The 23,382-nt window shown below is 38.5% G+C and overlaps 1 protein-coding gene across 9 annotated transcripts; it reads right to left on the bottom strand.

The window, feature by feature from the left end:
• Positions 1-204: 204 nt before the first annotated feature.
• Positions 205-23,289, bottom strand: PROSER1 (proline and serine rich 1). Of its 9 annotated transcripts, XM_075139726.1 has the most exons (14): positions 22,819-23,289; positions 19,611-19,676; positions 18,803-18,871; positions 18,249-18,343; positions 16,176-16,269; positions 15,558-15,668; positions 14,761-14,844; positions 13,737-13,815; positions 11,359-11,454; positions 11,193-11,237; positions 7,132-8,893; positions 6,319-6,466; positions 2,504-2,558; positions 208-2,141 (listed from the first exon to the last, which is right to left on the bottom strand). In XM_075139726.1, exons 1-14 carry the CDS (start codon positions 22,861-22,863, stop codon positions 1,873-1,875), a joined length of 3,018 nt encoding a protein of 1,005 aa, XP_074995827.1. In that variant the 5' UTR covers positions 22,864-23,289; the 3' UTR covers positions 208-1,872. The 9 variants fall into 9 exon arrangements, 8 of the variants coding, with proteins under 8 accessions (XP_074995829.1, XP_074995827.1, XP_074995828.1 ...); XM_075139728.1 differs by lacking the exon at positions 14,761-14,844 and having other exon boundaries at positions 205-2,141; XM_075139727.1 differs by lacking the exon at positions 19,611-19,676 and having other exon boundaries at positions 209-2,141.
• Between the last annotated feature and the right edge of the window lie 93 nt (positions 23,290-23,382).

Here is a 23,382-nt window from a genome sequence, read left to right as displayed (position 1 = left end):
ATGTTTTAAATCACAGTGAAAACCATAAGCACAAACAGCTTGCAGGGCTGGGATTGACAGGCTTATTGCGATACCCTCCCAAATACGTGACAATATCCCTTTGAAGCAATTTTTAGCATTTTCCTTATTATTTGGCTTCTCACACTGAACTGTAAGATCAAACCTGTTCAGGACAGATGCCTACAGTAGGGCAGCAAGGGTGAACAATTAGAAGAAAAATGTGCTCGATGTATTTCAGAAGCAAAAACACAACGAGCAAAACTACCCCAACACCTTTTTTTTTTTTTTTAAAGCAACTCAGTTTTATTGAAAATAACTTGATTCCAAGCCATTTGAATGCCACAACCATCAGATAGATGAGCAAAACATTAAAATCTAACAGCAATAATTGCTCCCTGCTGTTTATTGATAATTCCCTGAGGTGCTTGTAAATATATCCTGTGAAAGGTGACTGAAGCAGATGGTGTTTATGTTCAGGAACATCACTGTATTAGTTTCTCCGTGTTAACTTCAGCTGCACTTCTATTCCCCGTTTCAAAAATTTGAAGTCAAAGGCAGGGCAATCTTAATCCTTGGGGCTATACTGGGGCACGTGTAGAACTCATGTCCCAAAGTGCTATAAAACACTCAGAGAAGAAAATACATGAGGGCTCTGGGGCAAAGCAGTTTACAAGCTGCAAGTTCACTGGTGCTGAACAGCCTGGCACAGCCCTGTGCTATAGAGCAGCACCACAAAGAAAACCAGTTTGAGTCCAAAGGCACTTTAGCAGGACCTACTGACTTTGAAGCAACATAAGATGACCGTGGTCCGGGGGAGTGGCAGTTCAGCTATTTCTGCAGCGTGCTGATGTAGCTAATGCCTTCAACTCCTACTCCGAAAGCAGCGCAAAGGCTCAGGTCAGGCACGATGATGAGGCGCTTACCTGTAAGCAGGCCATTCTCCAACAGTTCTCTGCACCAACTGCTACATTTGCAAATGGCACCAGTTCTTTACAATTTCCCTAAAGTGTCCAGTAGCTCCCACTGGCCTCATCACCCAGTTGCAGAGACTTAATCCTACAGACCAAGCACCCACTTCAAAGTTTGTTAAAACCAGAACAGGAATTCTTAGACACAGCCATTTCTAAACAGTGCCACTCTCAAAGGTATCGAAAAAGTCATCAGGCAGTCCTCACAGGAGATTTGCATGTAACAAAGTTGTAGGTTTCAGTTTGGTTTTTTCTGACCTTTTTAGGGCCCTTACTATTTTTCTTCCCATGCATTGGGCTTTGGCCACACCCTAAAGATTTCTCAGCCTCGTCCTTTCCTGGCCCTGAATTCTGTCCCCAGAATAGGCACTAGCCTATTTGCTTCAGGCTCGTCACTTCTTTCCCCAAATCAAAATTTAGAAGGGACAGGACATAAAGAAGATTAACAGTACCATCCTATGGCTTGTAGGAACATCCCCATATTGCTCCTCCTCCTCATGAAAATGGCATCAGCTTTCAATAGCTGAAGATGGGGAGATGACAGGAGGCACCCCTTTGGCTACACTTTGCTAGAGCATGAGTAAATATGAGAGACAGTCAATCAAAGGGATTGCTCCCATCTCAATCCAGAAAGGAAGGCAATTTGCAAGAAAGTAAGAGCATTCATACCCTGGCAAGTTTCCTTCCAGGTCCAGCCAAACTCACAACATTCACTTGCAAATCAGAGGAAGAAGAGGACAGAAAATTGCTCTGTTTCTCTTGTATTCAGTTCTGCTGCAATTAAAGCACTTGAAAGAATTATTGAAACTTGTATTTGCAAACACAATCCCAACATGTTCTTAGTTGTTCTGAATGAAGGTTTTATTTCAAAGAACATTTCACTACACCTTATCTTTGCAGTCTGTCAACATAGCTGAAATATAGCAGTAATAGGCAACTTGAACAATGAAAAAGTCATAGTTAGTCCAGAATTAAGACATACAGCGACAGCCCTTTCCCAGCACAGGTTCAGTGTAAGATCCGGCATGGTTTGTCTCAGGAGCAGACTTTTCCTTGGCTTTTTAAGAATGGTGCTCAAGTAAGCAGGAAAGAGCTCAGGACAAATCACCCCCTTCAGAAATTCCAAGGCTGTGTCACAGGAGTTTGCTGCAATGCAGAACACAGACTTTATTCCTGAAGAGAAAAAAAAGTAATAAAAACCAATTTTACATCAGGAGAAATATTTAAGAAATTGAAGCTTACCTTAATCCTAACCACTGGAAAGTTCAATTTACAAAATCCTGCTCAATATGATTCAGTAAGAACCAGAGACATTCTGGTTCTGCCCATTCTAGACAAAAAAACTTGACAGTTTAATGCTTCTTAACCTATTTGTTTAACTTGTCTAACACCGATGATAAGCTTCTATGTAAAATTACACCAGCTATGCATGAAATACTCTCTTCTGGGTAAAGGACAGCACATAGACACCACTTAGGAAGCACATTGTTTCAGGAGAATAGCATTTAATACAGTGGATATTCGCTACTTCTCACCTGTTTTCATTTGGAGAAACAGGGCTTCACAGTCTCTTAGGTATCTTTGAGTTGTCTAATGTTCGGACAGAAAAGAAACAACCCACACCCCATGACCATTCAATAGATGTTTTCAGAAATAGACATACAAACTGCTTACTTTTTCATAAAACACTGCAAAACAGCTGATGGCTGGTACTTATTTTTGACAAGGTAATGTGAATTAGTTTAAACTTTGATTGCTTGATGTGGAAACTAGGACTCAAATCAGAGATCAAACTCAGCACCACAGTAAGGTTACAAAATGCTTATTGACTTTAAACTACCTTACATTCACATCTACGGGACAAAAGCCAATTTGCTCTTGAGAAGATACCTGTATTTTTATTTTCTCCTTCTCCAATTGATCTACAAATCTACAAAGAACAAGTTATGAAAAGAATGAGAAGGGAAGTATAGTGAAAGATGGTAGAGATTTTTTCCACAGATTTCTTGAGTCAAGATATAACGCTCTGATTTTAAAAGCAGTTCAGAGTGGACAATCATTAGAATTCAACAGGTTTCACAAAATAAAAAAATGTAAAAGTGCAATATGTTTTCATCTTTAGATTTAAAGTAAAATGTAAATTTGATTATTGCCCAATTGCTGACAAAATATTGAGGACATTATTTAAATTTTTTATCTAAATACTTCATAGGATATTTTTATTGCCACCCTTTAGGAAACCAGTTTTATAATTCAGTATATAATTTTGCATCATAAAGAAACAACATAAGCAGGATCAAACATTAGGAAGTGTCTCAGTAAAAACAAGTTTATTCATCTGTATTTTAGGCAAATATGTAAATAGTCAGCAAAGCCTTTTTGCCATGACTGTAAACTTTTTATTTAAAAAAACTGTGTTAAAAACCAATACAGGAATTTCAGTTAATGTTCTAAAAAAGTTTGTTCACATCTTGAAAGAAAATACATTAGCAACATCTCCCAGCAGAATTCATCTTTAAAAAAGTAAAACTCTAGGTACAGAGCTTTTCTACAGTATAGTATCCTCTACGTTTTAATTTAATCACAGGATTGAATATCATTCTTCTCTATTGTCTCTAAAACATGATCCGAGAGTTTATCTTAAATAGATGATATTCAATGATGTGTTACACATCGCCACAGGTACTAACATTATTAGAAGAGTGCACAACTGAATTTCACTAACAAAGCAAGACCTTTCTATATGCTGCATCATAACCCTTCCTAACCAATACAGTTAATTTAGCTGTATGCCTTTAAAATCATTTTCCAAGGAAAAATACTAAAAAATCCATGGTCCAAATTCTGCTCCCACTTATATTCACAGGATAACATAAGCACCATCAAGTTGTAGTTTATAGCCAAAAAGCATATAGAGAGCCAGTGAGATTTTATGAGTATAAGGGAGAGAAGAACTTGACCCATGTCTGTAAACATTCACAAAAGTCTGCAGTCAAAAGTGCCGGATAGGCAGCCTATCCGCAGTACAATTATTTCATTCACAGAGAGGTGTGGGGGCAGGGAGAATGTTATGGAACATTATTTTAGAGGCAAATTAAAACGCTTTCATGTACTTTGGAAAGACATATTCTCAGCTAGCTAAACCATACTCCAGTAAAACATACTCCAGTAAAACCTAATCCACTTCTACCCAAATACAGTACAGCATCATTTCCTAGCTCTGCTGTTCAGATTCAAAGGAGTACTCAATTCAGCAGCAAGCCCATGACAGTATTTCAAAGCGTAAGAAAACCCCCACACCCCTCTGATCTAGCCTCCCCTTAACAAACTGCTGATGCTAACAGATCCTCACACATACGAAGAAAAGATCCGAAGAACCATAAACTGACCTTGATCCATGCACACACAAGAAGTGTGCATCTAGACGATCTTCTTTAAGTATCTAGTTTCAGTCTAGATCTCATTCTATATTAACCACATATACCATACAAAACGTAACAGAAGGATAGGTGCTTATACACACTATTAAGTATACTTGTTCTCCCCATTCAGTTTGACAGCCAATTGCTCTATTTACATAAACGTCTGTTTGAATGTTCCTGATCTTGTAAGACACCAAACATTCAACTCATAAGCTAGAAGGAGAGCCAAGTATGCTCAGCAATTCACAGGATCAGACCCTGAATCAATTAAATGCAATCACAAATTAGGTTTGACATCTGACACAGCCTCCTGGAATCATTTTACCCTCACGTTTTCCCCCTCTTTCCCCAATTCAGACCATGCTCCCAGTAACACGGAGACAGCCTTCAAAGCGAATAGGATCAGGCTCTGTCAAGCAACCACTGCAGTCTTTAAAAATGTCTGGTATTTATTGCCATCCACTCTGGGGCAGACTTGTCTGCAATGAAAATGGTGTTCCTGGTGTTGACGGATAGTTAGCAAAACCTTCAGGCTGAGCTGTATAGTTCTCCAGAGCAGAAGCAGAATGTGCCTTCAAGGAAGAGAAGAAGTTAGGAAACAGCACTGATAAAAACAAAGAAACAAACAAAAATCTAAATCAAGCAAAATTTCAGCCACAATACCAGTGGTACTCAAGCCAAAACAAACAAAGTATAATCTGAAGTATGCAAAGAACAGAGATGGGCAATGCACCTATACGCAGATGTTAAACTGTAGTGCAACTATTGCTCTGAAATACCAGAGAATGAGGAAAGCAGTTGGATTAAGAGGAAAAATGAAGAAGCGTTAATGGCATTTACTTTCCAGTGGAGTAAGCCACAGCTGATTTGGAAGGCATAGCTTAATCAGGAGCCGTAGTATTTCACTGACTTTGAACTTTCTTTATCTTCATTGCTCGAGTAGCTAAGTGTTAATGTTAGTGATTGGAACTTGTAAACAAGAAAACTGACGTTTCCTCAATGCAATCTGCATACATAGATTTCTACGGAATAAATAAATTCCTGAGCTGCAAAAACAGCATGGCCTAGATTAAGTAATTTGCTTCTTCTGATCTATTTCCCGATATTCAAAAGATATCTGACAATATTCTGCATATTGAACAGTACTTAGACACATGCTCCGTTTCAAAAACTGATCAAAAACTGTGTCACAGAAGAGAAACATTAATTCAAGACACTCAGCTGCCTCTTTTAGTATTCTGTACAGAAGGATAAATTTCCTATCAGAATCCTTAATCTGTACAGAGGCCGTTTTTAACAAAAGGCAAACTAAACATCTACATACAAACTCTGATGATAGTTTCAGTTAACTTATGTAGGTTAATAACTAAAACAAGTTGTTTCATGGACAAGAGAGATGATGAAACTACACATTACCTAAAACCACCTCAAGCTTATATTACAACAATAATATTTATGGGAACTATGAAGAGAAAGGCACAACCACAGTAGATGCAAATTCAAGACAGTCTGATTGCGTGTGTAGAGAGGCACATAACTCACAACAAAGTGGTTTTCCACAGAAATCTTTACGTATTAAAATGTCAGACTGGAACTGAGCACAGATTTTGCAACTACATGGTCAGCTCATTAGATTTAACACAAACCTAGCAGAAATTTCACTTGCATGTCTTTTCTTTTTTCTTTCACTCCTCCCCAATTTACAAAGAGTTTTCAAAAAGGGTTTAATCACATTCATAACATCCAGAAGCATTGTACCTTGGCCTTGAGTAAGAAGTTGTTCTTTATCATCATCCTTGTAATCAGTTCTCAAACAGGTTAGGGGTTTTATCATTTACTGACTTAAACTAATCCCAAGAAGTTAACACACAAGTACATGCTCAAATGATTACTGGAAGCAAAATAGTATTAACAAATAGGCATGTTACCTGTAGTAGTGCTGACTGTGCAGCCGCACTATGCTGCAATTCCTGCAAGGAAGATTGTGTGGCACTTTGGGGAAAGCCAGGGATACCAGGGAGAGATAAAAGACCAGGAAAAACTGCATTTCCCGGTGTCTGTAGTCCGGAAGTCAAGCTGAAAGAATGTCAAGATGCGGCTATTATTAGGAACATCTGCATCATGTTTTATCCTATGTTTCTCTCTCTACAAGCTTATGTCTATACAAATTAGAAAAGCACCTCTTTTTCTAAACCTCATAAAGGGCAGAATTTCCAAACAGAAGCCCAGTTTCTACCCACCTACAAGTTATTCATGCACATACAAACCAAGACTGTCTGGAGCACACCTAAGAAGGGAACTCAGAAATTTTTGTACCTCGGCTGTGCCTACAATTTGCACACAAAAAAACTTTACAGACAAAAGTTAATGGTGAGTACTTCCTTAAAACATAGGAACATCTAAGATATTGTCTGCTATTACCTGGATGTGTCAATGGATGCCCACGTGGAATCCATTCTTGTAAAAGCCTAGGAGGTGCCAAGTATCCTCATCTGGGAAATAAGATCACTCAGCACCTCACTGGATTAGACTGTTGTAACGGGGACTACTGAAGACAACCTATTTAGTAACTACTCTATCAGTTTCTAAAGACGGGTGGAAATCTACTGGTGAACTAACTTTAAAAATTAACTGTAATTACTAACTATGAGTGAAAATAATGTCTACGCCTAAAGTAAAATCAGTGTTTTGCTCAAGAGAAAAAGAAATGGTTCTGACCTCCTTCAGAAACAGAAACATACCCAGCCTGTGCAACAAGTGCAGAGTTGAAGTTTGAGCTAAAGGCCGAGGCAAACCCTGGCAGGACCGGAGCCGGAGATGGGGCTGTGGCAGCTGCCGGCAACGGTGCAACTGCTGCTACTGCAGAAGATGCCTGGAGGCCAGGGAAAGAAGGGAGAGCAGGAGTGACAGAGGGTGTGTTAGAGACAGGAAAACCAGGGAAGGATGGGTTTGATGATCCCAGAGGTCCCTGGGCAACAGAAAAAAGGGAAGGGACGGCACTGGACAAGTTAAGCGAGAAGGGTGGAGCAGAGACTGTTGCTGAGGCGGCGAGTCCTGAGAGTACGGCGGCGGTGGAACTCACATGAGGGGCAGACACTGCTGAAGCGGTTGTAGACGGAGTAGCTAACAAAGCCCCTGGGAGAGTGACAGGTGGCGTAAGTGCTGAATTACCAGTAAAAGCAAAGTTACTGGTTAGAGACGTGAAAGGAGGAAGTCCATTGAACACAGGGGCAATGGGAGCAGAGGAGCCATGTGGAGCGAGGGAAATGGAAGCCAGAGAACCGGAATTGTTTAGAGGAGCACTCAAAGAGGAGAGACCCGATAGCGCTGGATTCAGGGAACTGGGTAAACTGACTGGCACTGAAGCTGCTGAGGTGTATGCACGCCCGAGCGCTGACAGTCCTATAGTGCCATGACAAGGGCCAGCTGAATGAGAAGGACCTTTGAAGGCCGAGAGGGTAGGACTCATGGGTTCTGTTTTGACCAGAACTGGGATACTTGTGGCAGCTGGGGCTGATGACAGCTGCTGATCAGGATTAGTAGGGCTTGTGCCATGCAAGAGGGAGGCTGATGAGCCACAGTTGACTGGCATAATAGATGGCGAAGTGGTTAAAGGTGACTGTGCAGGCAATGTTGGAGGAGTGGAACTAGAATTGGCCACAGATGGGGATGGAAGACCTGGAAAAATGGCCAGTCCAGGTGTGGAGGAACGCTGTGGGGTGGGGGTGGCTGATGGAGTATAACATTTGTTGACAGAGGAAGTGGGAGGGTCAGAGCTTTGATTAGCAAGAGCAGATAAAGAAGCAAGCTCACTTGTCACAGCAGAAGGTAAAGCAGATGAATTGATTAATGAAGTGTCATTTGATGTCAGAAATCCCTTTAAGACAGACAAAATTGGGTTAGGCAAGCTAAGCGAACCAGGGATGGTAGTGGCAGGAGAATTAGCAATTGTAGATGGAACAGGACTAGAAATCCCTTGGGCGTTGGGAGGCAAGGACAAAGGGAGGCCAGCAAAAACTGATGACAATGGAGTGGGATTATTAGCGGAAGCAATTGAAGAGGTTGCAGAGAACGGGAGGCCAGCAAATGGTGCAGTAGCAGATGCGAAAGCTTCACTAGGCGTAGGTGTGGCGCATGGTGTGGAAGAACCTTGCGGAGCTGGTGTAGCAGTGGGTATAGAAGCCAGCCCAGAAAAAACTGCAGGGATAGGGGTAGAGGTTGCACTGTGAACAGATGTGACAGGAACACCAGGCAATGAAAGGGATTTGATGACAGTAGGGGTTGGGGTGGATGGCTGAGATGTATGGATGGAAGAGGAGACCTGTCCTGGGAAAACAGGAAGGACAGGAGTAGACATGTTCATCCCAGATATGAGTGGAGTTGCAGGTGCTAATGGATGGCTTATTGCCTTGACAGGTGATGGGGTAGGGACTGGAGTAGCAGCAGGTGTTGAAGGATTAGAACCATGAGGAGTAAAGAGCTGATTCGCTTGTGCAGAAAAAGCTGCAAAGAAACAAAACTGGTAAGAATACTTGAAACTGTCAGAAATGTTTGAAATCAACACAAACACATTTTATACAGCATTTCAAAATATGATACACAGGCAATAGCTAACATACAATGTCTGTATATAAAAAATGAACACTGGAGCCTATGAAAACAAAACAAAAAAGTACATACAAACACATCACACAAGTTGCACATCATGTAGGCTACCACTCCTCTTTAAAACACTTTGTGACATCTGCTACCTTTTCATGATCTCATGCAAGACAGATAGATACTCAAATATACTCCGTAAGAATGGCTAAGTGATACAGGTAAACACCCTCCCTCTGGTCCCTAACATCTGGCAGTACCCAAACCAGATCTAATATTCCATTGGCATCAGATCACCTGGGCTCCTCTGCATCCACTCTCACTGAAGGTCAGAATTTCCTTCAGAACCCGTTAACTCAATGTATCATGATTTCAGAGAAGTTTAGTCAACAACTGAAGAAAGCTGATTTCAGGTGCTGGTATTTTTCTTTCCTTCAAAATCAGGTCATTCTCTTCACTGTGTTTCCTTCAGATTTTGATTCTAAGAAGGTACACTTTTAAATTCATGTATCACACTACAATATTAAACTAACATTGGAACTTGACCTTATCAACAAATATTTCTATACATCTGAAGTCAGGTGTCTATAATTGAGGCAAGCACCTGCCACTATGAATATCAGCTTATATCAACCCTACAAAGTAAGTCAAAGAGACATCAGTCAAACTGGAGGAAAACAGGCAGGCACACTGCGAATGGGAATGTGGGGGTTAACGGAAAGAGCTGCATTTATGAACACTGGCATGTCAAAAGCCTTGATATGCCTCTATCTAGTTTCCTGTGGAATATGAATGTGTTAATTAATCATTCCTCTCCAACAACCCTCGTGCTTTATTTTACTTTTAAGATAATCTGTTCAACTGTAAGCAAATCACTGATCCAACCAAACTCATCACCCATAACTCTGTAACAGCTTAGATTTCTCTCTTGCCCAAATTCTACATATAGACATACACAAACCCAAAAACAGAATCTTTAAAATCTTGGACTTAAGTTGATATGACAAACTCCTGTTTTACATATCTTGAAACTCTAACAAGTTTGCAAACGAACTATTTCCTTTTACATTATTCTTTTCTAAAAACCTAGACCCAGATTGCTTGGCTCTGGATTCTGTCCTTTCCTCAACCTCTTTCCAAGCTGAAGACTCTCCTAAAGATCACAGTTGTTAATCCTGACAGCCAAGATAATCACCAGAGAAATACCGCTGCAATAGAACCCAGAGCTGTTACTGAACTTCTCCTCCTAAGAGAAGATTTTATTCCTTACACTGTATTCATTTAGCTGTATAAACTACCTTGTAAATACATGCAGACCTAAAGGGGTATATATGAATAAAGTGATTCTTTGAAACAGCAACATTTCTGTAGAACCATCCCTGGGCATAGAGAAGAAAAGACAAAATGTAACTTTTTTTTCTTCCCTAGAAATATTTACAGGAGCTAAATTTATCATGGTCATCTTATCTATTTTGGGTATTTGTTAATATGCCTGACTCAGTAGTCAGTAGATTCTCAGTTTCTATTTGTCAAACCTAACAAAGTATTATCAAAGCCTTTGTATAAGTAGTTCATAATGGGATTTATTATTATGATTTGTACTAAGTGTACAAAGTGTACAAATTACCACACAAATAGAGACAAAAAAAAAAAAAAGCACAACTGTTTTCTGCAAAAAGAACTGGAATTTAAAGGATAAGACAAAAGTGCAGGTAGACATAGGTGGATATATCAGTCTGGGATAAGACATTCTACATGTGGATTTCAACAAACTATAAACAAAGAATCTGTCTCTCTTGTATTCCTAGCTTCCCACTGCAACTAATATATGAAATTAAAATGTGAATGAGTTTTCAAATAGATGTCCCAAGTTTTACAACTGCAAAGATATTAATGAAGTGTTTCAGTGCACTACATTGCAAAGAATATTTTGATTTTGTATTTTACATGATTTCTCACATACTTATATGCTGAAGAACATAAAACTTTAATGAGCTAAAACAAAAGACCAAATTTTAATGTTTCAATGCTTCTAAGTGCCCAATGCCTGAGATGATTTTTTTCTCAACACTCAATTCCAACAGTAGATAAATACTTGCAGGCTTACGGAAAAACCCATTAAACAAATAAGTTGTTTACATTTTCTGAACAAATAACAAAGATACAATCAACACAAAAATCCCCCTGTGGATTTGCAATTTACCTTGATTTTGGGAAGGTTTTGCCTGGCCGGAAAGGTCCTCATTTTCTAAACGGAGAACAACAGCTTGTTATTTAAAAGCAAATGAAACTCCAGCAGTGAACGATCCATTCACAACAACGAATTAGAAAAAATACCATCAACATTTTTAAAGGTATGCATGCTTTACCTGCTACCACTTGATTAGCAGTGTATGGCGGAGGAGCTGGTAAGCCTGGAGCTATGACATTAGCCATTGGAACTAAGCCAGCATTGTTGTAAGCACCTAAAAGAACAAATGCAATACGCATCTCAGTTGTCAGAAAAACCCATATCTAAATGAACCAGTAAGTGTCTTTTGCTTTAAAAGAACATTTTCAAGATTGTAAGACATTCCTTCACCAAAAAGTCAGACCAGTTAATCATCCAGGCTAGATGCTGGCTTTTGCCAATGTCTGCCTGAGTGACATGCATTGTGATCCAAATTTTAGTAAGGGCAGTTCTCTTGAAAGAGCCTGAAAAAGTCAGGTTTCAATTGCTTTCAGTTCCATTTTGCCTGACAAACTCAAAGGGGAGGAGTGATTCAGAGTCTGCCGCATCATTTGTTCTTTTTCTATTCCTAACTTGAAGGCTGTTGCAAGTCTTCCTTTAACATTAAAGCCCTGACAAACAAAAGAGCCAAACATATACCAGTGACCATGACCAGCCCTCCAACACTAGTCAGAAAATTCAGAGAAAAATGTCCGATCTCAAATACTTAGTCTATCATTCTTCAGTATTTCTTTAAACGTTAAGAAATTCAAGTGGATTAGAAAATAGAAAATTATTTTAATATAAAATACTTATTGTATTTACATATAAAAAAATATCTTTTTTCCTCCCTTATTCTTTGGAGCTATACTGTTGTATAGCTATGGTATACAGTTCTGATGAAGAACATCAGAATTTAAATTACAGGAGCATAAATACACTTCACAGTGGTCCTGAATGAATATTTTAAGAGCACAGGAATTTACACTTCATGGGAAAAGGCAGCACTTGAACAATACTCAAAGTGCAGTAATTTGTCATACACAATCTTTTCTGATTTCACACTTCCGTAATAGTTCTACCTAATGTTAAGATTTCTTGCAGGACAACTCTTTGCTGAAAATCAGAAAAGTAACTAACAATCACCCAGGAAGGAAACGTTAAACCAATACATACAAGAGGCAGAAAACAAAACATCGTTCTGACCATTCTGACTATTGCTTGAAAACAATCACATTTGATAGTTTCAGGTCAGCATCTACAATCTCATTAAACACATTTTTTATATATATAAATATATCATCAGTTATGAGTTCCGTTGTCACAAGTTTTTTAAAAACCATGCTGCAGCCTAATAAGGCCCTGAAACCTCAAAAGCTGTTTCCCATCCTAAAATGTACCAATACTTACATCCAGTCTCAGGCCAAATTTTGTGCCCTAACTTACTCTGGATGGGATTTATTTGACATAAATTTGAGCTAGTCTGCAAGTCTCCTGTACACTTTCTAGCGAGCAAGTCATTCCTAGGGCACAAATCATCAGACTTACTTTAGCTACTAGTAGTGCCCATTTTCCTGAACTGACTATAAAGAGACTTGCAGACATCAAGTTGGTTAGATAACTCACCCTTCAACATGCATGCTAAGAGGTCTACCACACTTTCTTATCAAATACCTTAAAAACTCCATGAAATCCCTAACATCAGTGAAAAGCAGGCTTCCTAACCAGAGCACTCCTTGTTTTGCAGTACAGAATGGCAAGATTAGGAAAAGCTTTCAGCTGCTGCTCAAAAATACCAGAGTCTGACTACATAAGTACTCCAAGCTCTTCTTCCAAAGAAATGGCAATTGCCTTGCTCCCTTCCAAAAATGTCCAGAATCAAACAACTAATGCAGCAGAGCAAAGAGAGAGGAGTTTATGAGGAAAGACTCAATCTTACCTGAGGCACAAGGCTAGCAACAGTCAGATCAAACACAGGAAAAGCCAATCACTATGTCCCTTCTGAGACTGAAATCTACATGCCTATACTTTTCTTTTAGGAAACTGTTTTCTCTCCATTGCGATGGAGAGAAAGTAAAGCTGAAAGCAATTGAGAAACAGATTACCATCCTTCAGCAAGTTCCTACATATTTCCACCAATTCAGGGCTGTGCCTGACCATATCCTAAGTTTGGTACAACAGCAACAAGTCAAGAGACTTGTCAAGCCAAAGCCCAAACCTTGGTCAAACGTTACAACAAAGCCCTAGTCTTGACTAACATGCACAATGCCTCCCATAAATGAAATATTCTGTCATCAGAAGAGGATTGTGAATTTTCCTTATGATGTGGGTGTTGGAAAAGAAGTCAATATACTCCTCTTTTTATCAACTCTGCAGTCATGACAGGAAGAGGTAGAAACCAGTACCTAGAGCATGCTTAGGGAGCGCAAGCCAATTTCATTTACGATCATGGTCAGAGAAACTGACACTTGACACTTATTACTTAAAAGGCAAATGGATGAAACAACAGCATCAAGCTAAAACACATAGAAGCCTTACTTGGTGCAATAGTTGCATGTGGCCGACATGGTGGGATGGGGTATGGAACTGGTTTGTGTGGATTGTAGGTTGATGGAGCCTACATAAACAAAAAAACAAACGGAAGAAGCAATAGTGAAAGCATTACCTAATGTTTCTCAGACAAATAGCTAACATTCAGATACTACTACAGACAGCTGTTCTTCACTGGAAAAATATTTGATAGCAAATTTCTTCATAATATCCATAGTGACTGCAAATATTTCACTCTTTCTGAAAAGAATGAAACAAACATCACTAGTATACCTTTAGATTTTAATATAATACTGAACACAGGTGGGAAAGGAAACTCCTTCCTGCCTTGTAGTTTTCACACTCTGCAGTCTTGGACCGACTTAGCATTTTAAAGATTTAACACATTTAAAACTAACAAATACTTATGAAGTTACCTGTCCCTTTAAAATAATACAGCTTAGTAAAAAGTGAAATACAGCTTAATAAAAGTGAAAATAAAACATTTGGACAATACTTCAAAGTAGTATTGGGTTCACTAAAAGTTTGTCCCACATGCTTAAAAATTTTGAAATACAGATCAGCTTTGATGTTAAGAAACAAGAACCTCCTTCTAAGGCACTGCTGTAATTCAAGTTTCCAAGACGCAGGCATTTTTTATGTTCGTGTGGGAAACCCTCAGAGATTGTAATAAAAAATTGCATATATTTGTATCTAAAACTTCCACTAGCTCACGATGAACTACTAAAAATGCTTTTAGTTTTGTCTTCTGCTACTGTAATTTAAATTCTTCCTTCAAATACACACACATTGTATCCACTAGAAAATCCTATCCCCCACAGATATAAACCAGAACTTCCAAGTTAAATAAAAAATACTAGGTCATATTATCTTTATTATAGAAGTTTAGCTTTGTTTAAAATGCTGCTCTTGCAACATAACAGCATTTTATATAAAAGCCTTATTGAATTGGCTGGTGGTTGGATTTTTTTTTTCTTAACGTTTCATTTATTTACTCATTTATTAGACATACTGGCTTGGATGGTCCAAGTATACGGGCTGCTATTCCCTTTCCTTCATTAGTACATTCTTCTGTGTCCTTTTTGATAGGGGTTCCCTGAAACCAAAGAAAATTAAACTATTAAGTATTAATTTAGAAGTAAATTTTGCTGTAGAATTTCTGCCATATTTGATTTTTTTCCTAAACTACATTTGAGTTTTTGAATATTCTGAAAGTGATACTTAACCACGTTTGTTAGGAAAAAGAAACTGTGTTCTAGGCTTGTAAAATGATAAGTAAGAGCATTCCAATAGCTTGGTTTATAATACTGAGCTTTTGTAAAAAGATGTATATTAAACAGTCTATGTTTCTGCCATAATTAGAATTCTGCATTTTGATTTGTGGACATGATAACTTACATTTTGCAGTCCCTTAACTGTTCACAGGAAACACTTAACATGGTTGTTCAAGAACTACACTAAGATTAGCAGTAGTACTGTAGTGACCATATTAGGTCATCTTATCAACCTACCAGTAAGGCTTTTTACACCTCTCCAGATTCTGCCAAATATTGCTGGAGTTTACTATGTTTTCCTAATATGAACAATGTCATATTTATGCAGTAATCTTTACTTGAAGCAGCATAGAAAGAATGGGCAAATAAAAATAATGCAAGTTCCCTATAAACGTGTAATGAGGTAATATAAAAAAAAAACATTGCTTTTGATTCCACTCCTCCTTCCATGTATATGAATACCGGTTTTGGTTATACTATTATGAACCCTAAATCAAGGATGCTGTGAAAAGCAAAAGCATAGAATCACGCTTACTGGGAAAATTCCATTTATGCGGCTTGGTTTGCCCTTGGGATAAGGGTTGCCAGGAATCATACCACAGGATGATATCATAGCATGAGGAGCCTTACAACCCGTTTTTGAAGCCTGCAAAATAATCAAGAAAGGACATTATTTGCTATCAAAATCAATACTTTAAAGAATGAATTACTATTTCATGACATTTAGACTGCATGAATCAACCTGTATGGCACAATTCAAAGCTTTGTCTCAAATCTTCTTCCCAAATAGTCCAAATGGTGTGAGGTTCTGCCAACATCCCCTTTGTTTTGAATAACTCTGCATGGACCACCTCTTTTACTGAACTGGGGTTTAAGCACTTGGTGTTCTCTAAAACAAATGCGGACTGTTTCCTTCAGCATCGGTTGCAATTCTGTGCCCTTTTTTCCATATGATCCTAATGCCTGACAAAAACTTCCTCTTTTTTTGCATATGTATTACATAGCTCTTATCTTTTTGCAGCTGCTTCTTTCAGCTTGTCTTCCACCAGTAGTTCCCAGCAGTCCTCATGGTAAATCCTGACCCCACAATGACCATAAAGATAGAAACAATACTGTTTTGACAGAATCAAGGATACTAGAGTATCTTGACTACCTGTTCAAGAATTCTTCTGCATCTTTTCTTCTCTGACATATTAATTCTGAACAGATCTTCAATAAGGCGATAATTCTGAGCATCAACAATGTTGCTATAAATAAAGACATTGACAAGATGATTACTGCAGTTCCATATGCTTATCAGAAATAATGTACTACTGAAAAGTGATCAACACTCATTCAGCCAGTACCCAACAGTCCATTAAAAAAAACATAATTAGTTCAGATCATAATATTACAATTACTATTAAAGGAAAAGCCCTGGGCTCAAATATGGACTTCATACCTGTAAGTGAAACATGGTTTTAGAATTAAATATCAATACAGAGTATTGGAATTAAATATCAATACGGAACAATGGACAACGATAGATAAACTTTATGGCAAAAAACCTATGTTGACAACATGAATTTTGCGTCACAACAGTTCATTAGAAAGCTTTAATTGCTACTAGCATACAATTCCCAGCACAGCAGAAAACCAGCAGCTACTCAGTTTGCCACTGTTTCTTGCTAGACTGGTAGAGAAACAAATTTTCATCTTATTTACTCCAGAATGAAAAAGATGAAACTCCTGGCAATTCTCCCCATGTTCTGCAGAGCTAGTGAAACCCTTCACACAGTTCAAAAAAGTACCCTTCCTTTCTCCTTGCTCCTCCCCCAAAAATAACACTAGACACACCAAAGAGAACAACAAAATGTGCAAGAACAAGGAGCCTGATGCCTGATTTTACCTTTTTCAAAACCCTGACCACAGCACCTTTATGCTGTCAAACATTACCTGCCCCGTGCAAACTCCTGGAAATACAATACAGCCCCAAAAAGGAGGACTTCTCCAAGGAGCATATTAGAAGAAATGGAATCAGCAGAATGTTGAATGAAAACGCCTCATGAAAAAAGGAGGACTTCTCAAAGGAGCATATTAGAAGAAATGGAATCAGCAGAATGTTGAATGAAAACGTCTCATGAAAAACGCCTCAAAGAATGGTATTAAAAGGTGAATGAAATTTCAGCTTTTTTCTCTAGTTTTGATTAGCAAAGTAAGTAGTACATAGATTTGGGTTAGGATTTCTGTATCATGACTCCCTTATTATGCTGTTGCACTGCAGAAATTCAACAGCTAAAGAAGTTACCAGGCTTTCCCCCTACACCAGCTGAAGTGTAGCAACTAAAGAGTCTATGAGCTCCAATCTCATTTCAAGAGGCAAAACAGGTTAGTTTAATGCGCCACTGAACCTCCTTTAGGCCATCCTGTTTTGTCAGGCTACCCTGAAAAAGACTACGAGCATTCATATAGCTTCTTAAAGCTCAACTCCGAAAGCAAGATCATGTCTATATCCTCAGTCTTATTTGTTTTATGGATATTTATGTAATGAATTTATATGCCCCAAAATGTTCAAGCTGGCTGTAATATATAGCATTCATATGCAAGGCAGACATACTTAATACAAAAAAAACCCCAACCCAAAACAGAACAACTCTTCATATAATAAATCCCCTAAACCAGGCAGAAGATTCCAGTATAAACATATGTACAAGGTAGATCCTGAAGCAGCTGTGTTCAGTAAAAAAACCCAACTTTCTCTGTAAACATACATTTAGAGTATCTATACATCTTTTATAAACATTAGATCTGTAAATCAAATGTGTCAATTTAAGAGATGTATTTACTTAACTCATTTTTACATATGTAATATTTAGAGGGCTTTTCAAATGCAAAAGGGTTAATGCCCAGAATACACAGGTCTCAAGCCTTTTACGTTTCAGTGAGCAGAAATAAGCTTAAGGCCCTCTTCATTCTCTACAAGATTTGAAGACCACTGTAAAAATAGTGGCAAAGTGGCACTCTTCCAGCAGGCAGAAGCCCACATAGCAGCATGCTCAAGACTCAGATGATGGAATTTGCACAATGTCTACTTCTAATTCTTCTTTTTACAGCCCCATCAATAATGGATTTGTGCTTTACCTTAACTGGCCACAGTGCTTCCTTCTAGAAGTATCTTAAGTTTTATATACTGAAACATTAGTAAAAACAATACAACTTAAGGAAATAGAACATAAGAGATACTTACGAAGCTAAGATTTCAAGGGCAATAAGTTTATCTTTACTGAATGTGAAGCAGTTGAGAATATTAACCATTTTCGATGCCGGAACTGCCACTATTTTCTGACAAGTAAGCAAGACAAAGTGTATATAAAATAAGACACTACAATTATTTTAAACCCAGAATGCTACTCAGTAACAGCTTCATATCACGTATTTCAGTAAACGTTTAATATTCTCTCCCTCCCTCCCACTGGGAAGGACACTCTATGTGCTAAATGCTGAACAAGGAACTACAAAAAGTACTTGCCAAAAGCAGAGAAATTAGGAAAGTTAGCAATAGTTAAAAAGGGCTACATCTATTCTTGTGATACACAGGAAAGTAAAAGATACTTTAGTCAGAAAAGATACCCTGGTTAAAAGTATGATGTTTCATATTTTGATACCATTGAAAGAGATGAAGAGGAAACTTTGAAAATTAAAGGGTAGACCAATCCATCAGTTGCAAAAGTAGGTATCACAAAACTAAAGTAAGATTAAGAAGGCAAACTTACTCTACAAGATTATGCCACAAGGACTTACATGTTGCAAAGCCTTTATTGCCTTGAGCTGTGGTTCAGCCCACGAAAAGTATCTCAGTAACTCAACAACCTGCAACAGAAACGCTTTCAATTAATCTTTTATATATATTAAAAAATTATGCTAACAGCATCAATATGATCTTTCCATTTTTGGAGTATAGTGGTATACTGCTAAAAAACATGTGTCTGTCTGTGATGTTTGATTACATCAGTGCCTACCAACATCTAATGTTCTTTTTATTTCTAAGTAGACACCTAAAAATTCTATGTTATGAGATGAAGTTTTTCTATGGAAATATTTAAAATATGTACTTACTTCTCTCTATATATTTGCATATATGCACAACAATTGCCACACTATTAGAATAAAAAAATTAAGTCTTTCTGAAAAAGCTTATAAACCTTCAGTATCTCAAATAGCATATTCACCAAACATACACAAAAAAAAACCCAGAAGAAAAAGAAACAGGAAAAAAAAATCTACATAGTACCAAAACAAGTTGGATACTTATTACTACATGCCAGTTTAGAAAATAAATGCAAAACAATCCTAAATTCCATGATGATCAATTTCTCCAATTTTCCCCACACAACAGGAACAAAAATGTAATGATTTTGATAACAAAATAACTTGGAATTATTTTTAACAGATTAATGCTGATACAATAATGAGGAATTAAATCTCTTCAGTTAATAAGTAAAAACGATAATATGATCAGCCTCAGTATGATTGGAGACACTGTCTTTCTGTATTACTAAATACACAAAACCAATAGCTCCCATTTAAACCCATGAGTGTTGACTTTTACCTGTTCACTAGAAAAATATCCATGAACATATTCAATAGCTTTTAATTTGTACTCAGTCAATACAGCCTAGAAGATACAGAAAGATGCATTAGTCCCTCAAAAATTATAATTATAGCACAATCATCTGCTACAATAACCTATTAATCTAAACAAATCTGACCTTACATAGTGACATTTGCATCAATTACACTGCAATATTTCTAAGTAACAGAATACTCCTTAGATAATTAAGAGAACAATGAAAAGCAGAGATGTAATTTAATTCTTCTGTTAAAAAAAATTTACTCATTTTTGATTTATTTCATTTTGCTTTTTTTGTTGTTTAAAACTGTACTGAGAGAACATCATCATCACTCCTCCTTTTGCCTCTAAGGTTTACATCAGCTTTACGTTAAACAAGATAATACAGTTGATTATTCATACAATCTCTTTGTATGTTGCCTGTAAAATAATTAGCAAAGCATCTTACTTCAGTGAATTCATGAAGAGACTGGATAACAAGTCTGTACAGACAGAATTAAGGATACAAGAAAGCTTGCTCCAAAGGGTGATGTTGTCTTAGCATTACCTTCCTGTAGGTCAAACTTTAATACGCAATCATACAAAAAAAAGGAAGCAGAGTAGTTTAATGCAGTACTGGCCACCACTTTTGACTTAGTGGCAAGACAGTTTTGTTGATAACCACGTGGGATATCTAATAGCCAGGGCTTCCTCCCTCTCCTCATACCCAGCTCACTAACAGACATACAAGATGTAAAGAAGACAAGCACACACCCTTCTTCCCCAGTTTCCAAGGCTCCCCTCTATTGCTAGTTCTCATGCTAACTATTCTCAGACCACCCACACACCCATTTCTATCTCTTCCCAACAGCCTAAAACCTACCCCTATTCCTTCTTTTTTTGTCCTTGTCCCTCCACACAGACAGACATGAAGTTCTCCATCACTGCAACCCAACTGTGCATAGGAAGGTGCAGAGAAACCCACTTGCATACTGTTCGTGGCAACCCCCTTCCTTTCTGTACTTCATTAAGGCACCAACACTACCAGACATGCTGAAGTCACAGGGGAAAAAGAACTTCTCTCTTCACGTTCATTTTTTCTTCTCTCCCTTCCTTCTCTTCACATATTTTGGAAAAAAGCCTGGCATGTCATATAGCAACTTCTTTACCAAAACAAATGTCACTCTTCCTCCTTATATCAACAACTGAATGACTTCATAATAAGAACACAAACAGAAAGCACTGCTATGTATATTTACGAAAAAAAAAAAAACAACAAACTTTATTTTGTTAATAATCATAAATATTATGGGGAAAGATATAACTAAGCTACACATTAAGACATTTAAATAATTGTTCCTGCTAATTGTAGGACTGAAAATGAAACGCACCAACACAACTGAGTTGTGAATCACATAATAAAGAAGGTTCTACCACAGAGCTAGAAATGAAGTTTAAACAAAGACTAGCAACAAAGATAGAAAATAAGCATTTGGAAAATGAACGTTACACTGCAACAGCACAGCCATTGTTAACACAGCACAACACTGATCCTTAGATCAACAGTAAGTTAGGTTTATAGGAATACAGGCAGATAGCATACAGGAAACATAATTGCCTAAAATCACACATCAAAAACCCTTTTGTTTGAAGTCTTTAGTAATCACAGAGCATATTCTGAAGGGCCGCACTGCAGCAGTAATATTTGAAACATTACTCCCTTCCACCATCAATTCTCAGAGAAAGTATTCATGTGCAAGTTGTTCCTTGATTTTTTTCCCCAGATCTTCCATAAAAATTCTTAGGTTGGCAGGGAAGTCCACACCCTGAAATATCTTAGGCTATCACATGTTTTTAGCTGGTTACAAAGCATAGAACATACCTGGTTTATAAAGGAGAATTTATGACCTTGACCTTATGCAAAAATGCCAGTTAAGTGCAGTTGTGGTAACAAAGACTTATCACAGGGGCTTTTGTGCGCAGTGGTTTACATCTCAATATGTTCCAAAATAATACTACTACAACTGCAGCCATCACGGCATCTCACACTGAAGAGAAGCTGAACTGAAACTCAACTCTGTAGCACCCAAGTCCAAATAAAGGAAATGACCTCTCCTAGACAACCCATCATAACAAAAACACCTATTACAAAAGCGCTGAAGATTCCTTTTCTGCCATAAGGCAATCTGATCCAAAACAAGCCTTTCATTTTCACACCAAGATAGCTTTAGCAGGATACATAACCGTTCTACTGTGACACTTAGATCACCTCTGCTTAACTACAGCAAAATATGTCATCCCAGGTTTGTACTTCTCACGCAAGACAGGAGCCATTGATCTCTGAGGTTCTGACTTTTTCTATCTCCTTTTGCACCTCCAGCGTTTGGGGAACTGTCCCAACCACTAACCTCTTACCTTTCCTGTTAAAAGCAGGCCTCTGTGCAATAAGAAACGAGAGACCTGACAGACATCGGGAAGCCCAGGTTTGTGTCTCTGCTCCCCACAACTAGCAGGTATTTTGCTCAGTGAGTTTTTAACAGGAGATGCACAAGCACAGTTCAGAGCACGCATCAAAACCCAGGATTCCACATCCTGGAGGAAAGGTGTGCACACACTCCTGAGCTGTGGGAGATGCAGCTTTGAACAAAGACAGCAGAGTGCAGCTTAGAAATCAGCCTGTCACATCATATTTGTGTGTTGCATCTCCTAAATTATCATATAAAAGGTGGATACTTCACACTGTAAGTCCCAGTCTCCGGTCAGGCCAAGCAAACGCTGCCCCTCCCCCAAATAAGAGATACTTGGCTATTTTGGCTTTTCTCCTTCACCTTCCTTGATGGTGAAAATGCTGCAATACACTTATTAAAATGCCTATTTCAAATGAGCGCTCTTTACGCACATGTTGTTAGTTCAGTGGTAGCAGTATGGACGTTCAATCTCAGTTTTCTGAGAAAATAAAAATACCTCCAAGAGCGCAAGTGTGTCACAGCAGCTTCACATTGTTATATCTGACATACAAACACTAGGATACACCAGCAACACAGGATTATACTCTATTATTATATTTTTCTTCACACTGAAGTGAAATTTAGTCTTTATTGAATCCTGAAGTGATTATTAAAGAACACAAACCCCTAACCTGGTGTGTTCATCAAGAGGAATATTCTACCATCAAATGGTTAAACTAACATGCAAAACGAGAAGTTACCTTTCTAATTTCATCCAGCACGGTTTCAAATGATTTCTTATCCATCTTTATTAGTTCATTCAATGCAGATACTTAAACATGAAGGAAAAAAAAATAATTTAAAAAAAAAAATCCAGGCCAAAGACTTTACTGAGAGTCTTTAAACATATAGAAAAAAAAAATTAAAAAAAAAAAAAGGCGGGGCAAGGAAGGCCGCCTGGGATCTCCTTAGTCCCCGGGAATTCAGCGCTGACGCCTTTGCGATGCTGGACACGGTGCAGGAGACAAAGGCAGACCGCCGGCTGCTGCTCGCCGCCTCGGAGGAGACCCGCGCCCGCTCACTGCGCGTTTCTCGCTATTCTCGCCGGCGAAGGGAGAGGAAGGGCACGGGGCAGAGAGGCCGAGGCAGCAGCAGGACGGTGGCGGCAGCCGCGGCCCCTCGGAGCGGCCGCGCAACGACACCGCAGCGTCGCTCCCCTCAGCACGCGGCACCGAGGCCCGACCGGCCCGCGCCCGCCCGCGGGGCGCCCCCGCACCCCATAGCTCGCTGCGCCGCCACCTTTTGATCCCGGCGGTCAGAGGCCG

Source organism: Calonectris borealis, chromosome 1 (assembly GCF_964195595.1).
Source record: "Calonectris borealis chromosome 1, bCalBor7.hap1.2, whole genome shotgun sequence".
Lineage (NCBI taxonomy): Eukaryota > Metazoa > Chordata > Aves > Procellariiformes > Procellariidae > Calonectris > Calonectris borealis.
This window is presented reverse-complemented; position numbering and strand designations above follow the sequence as displayed.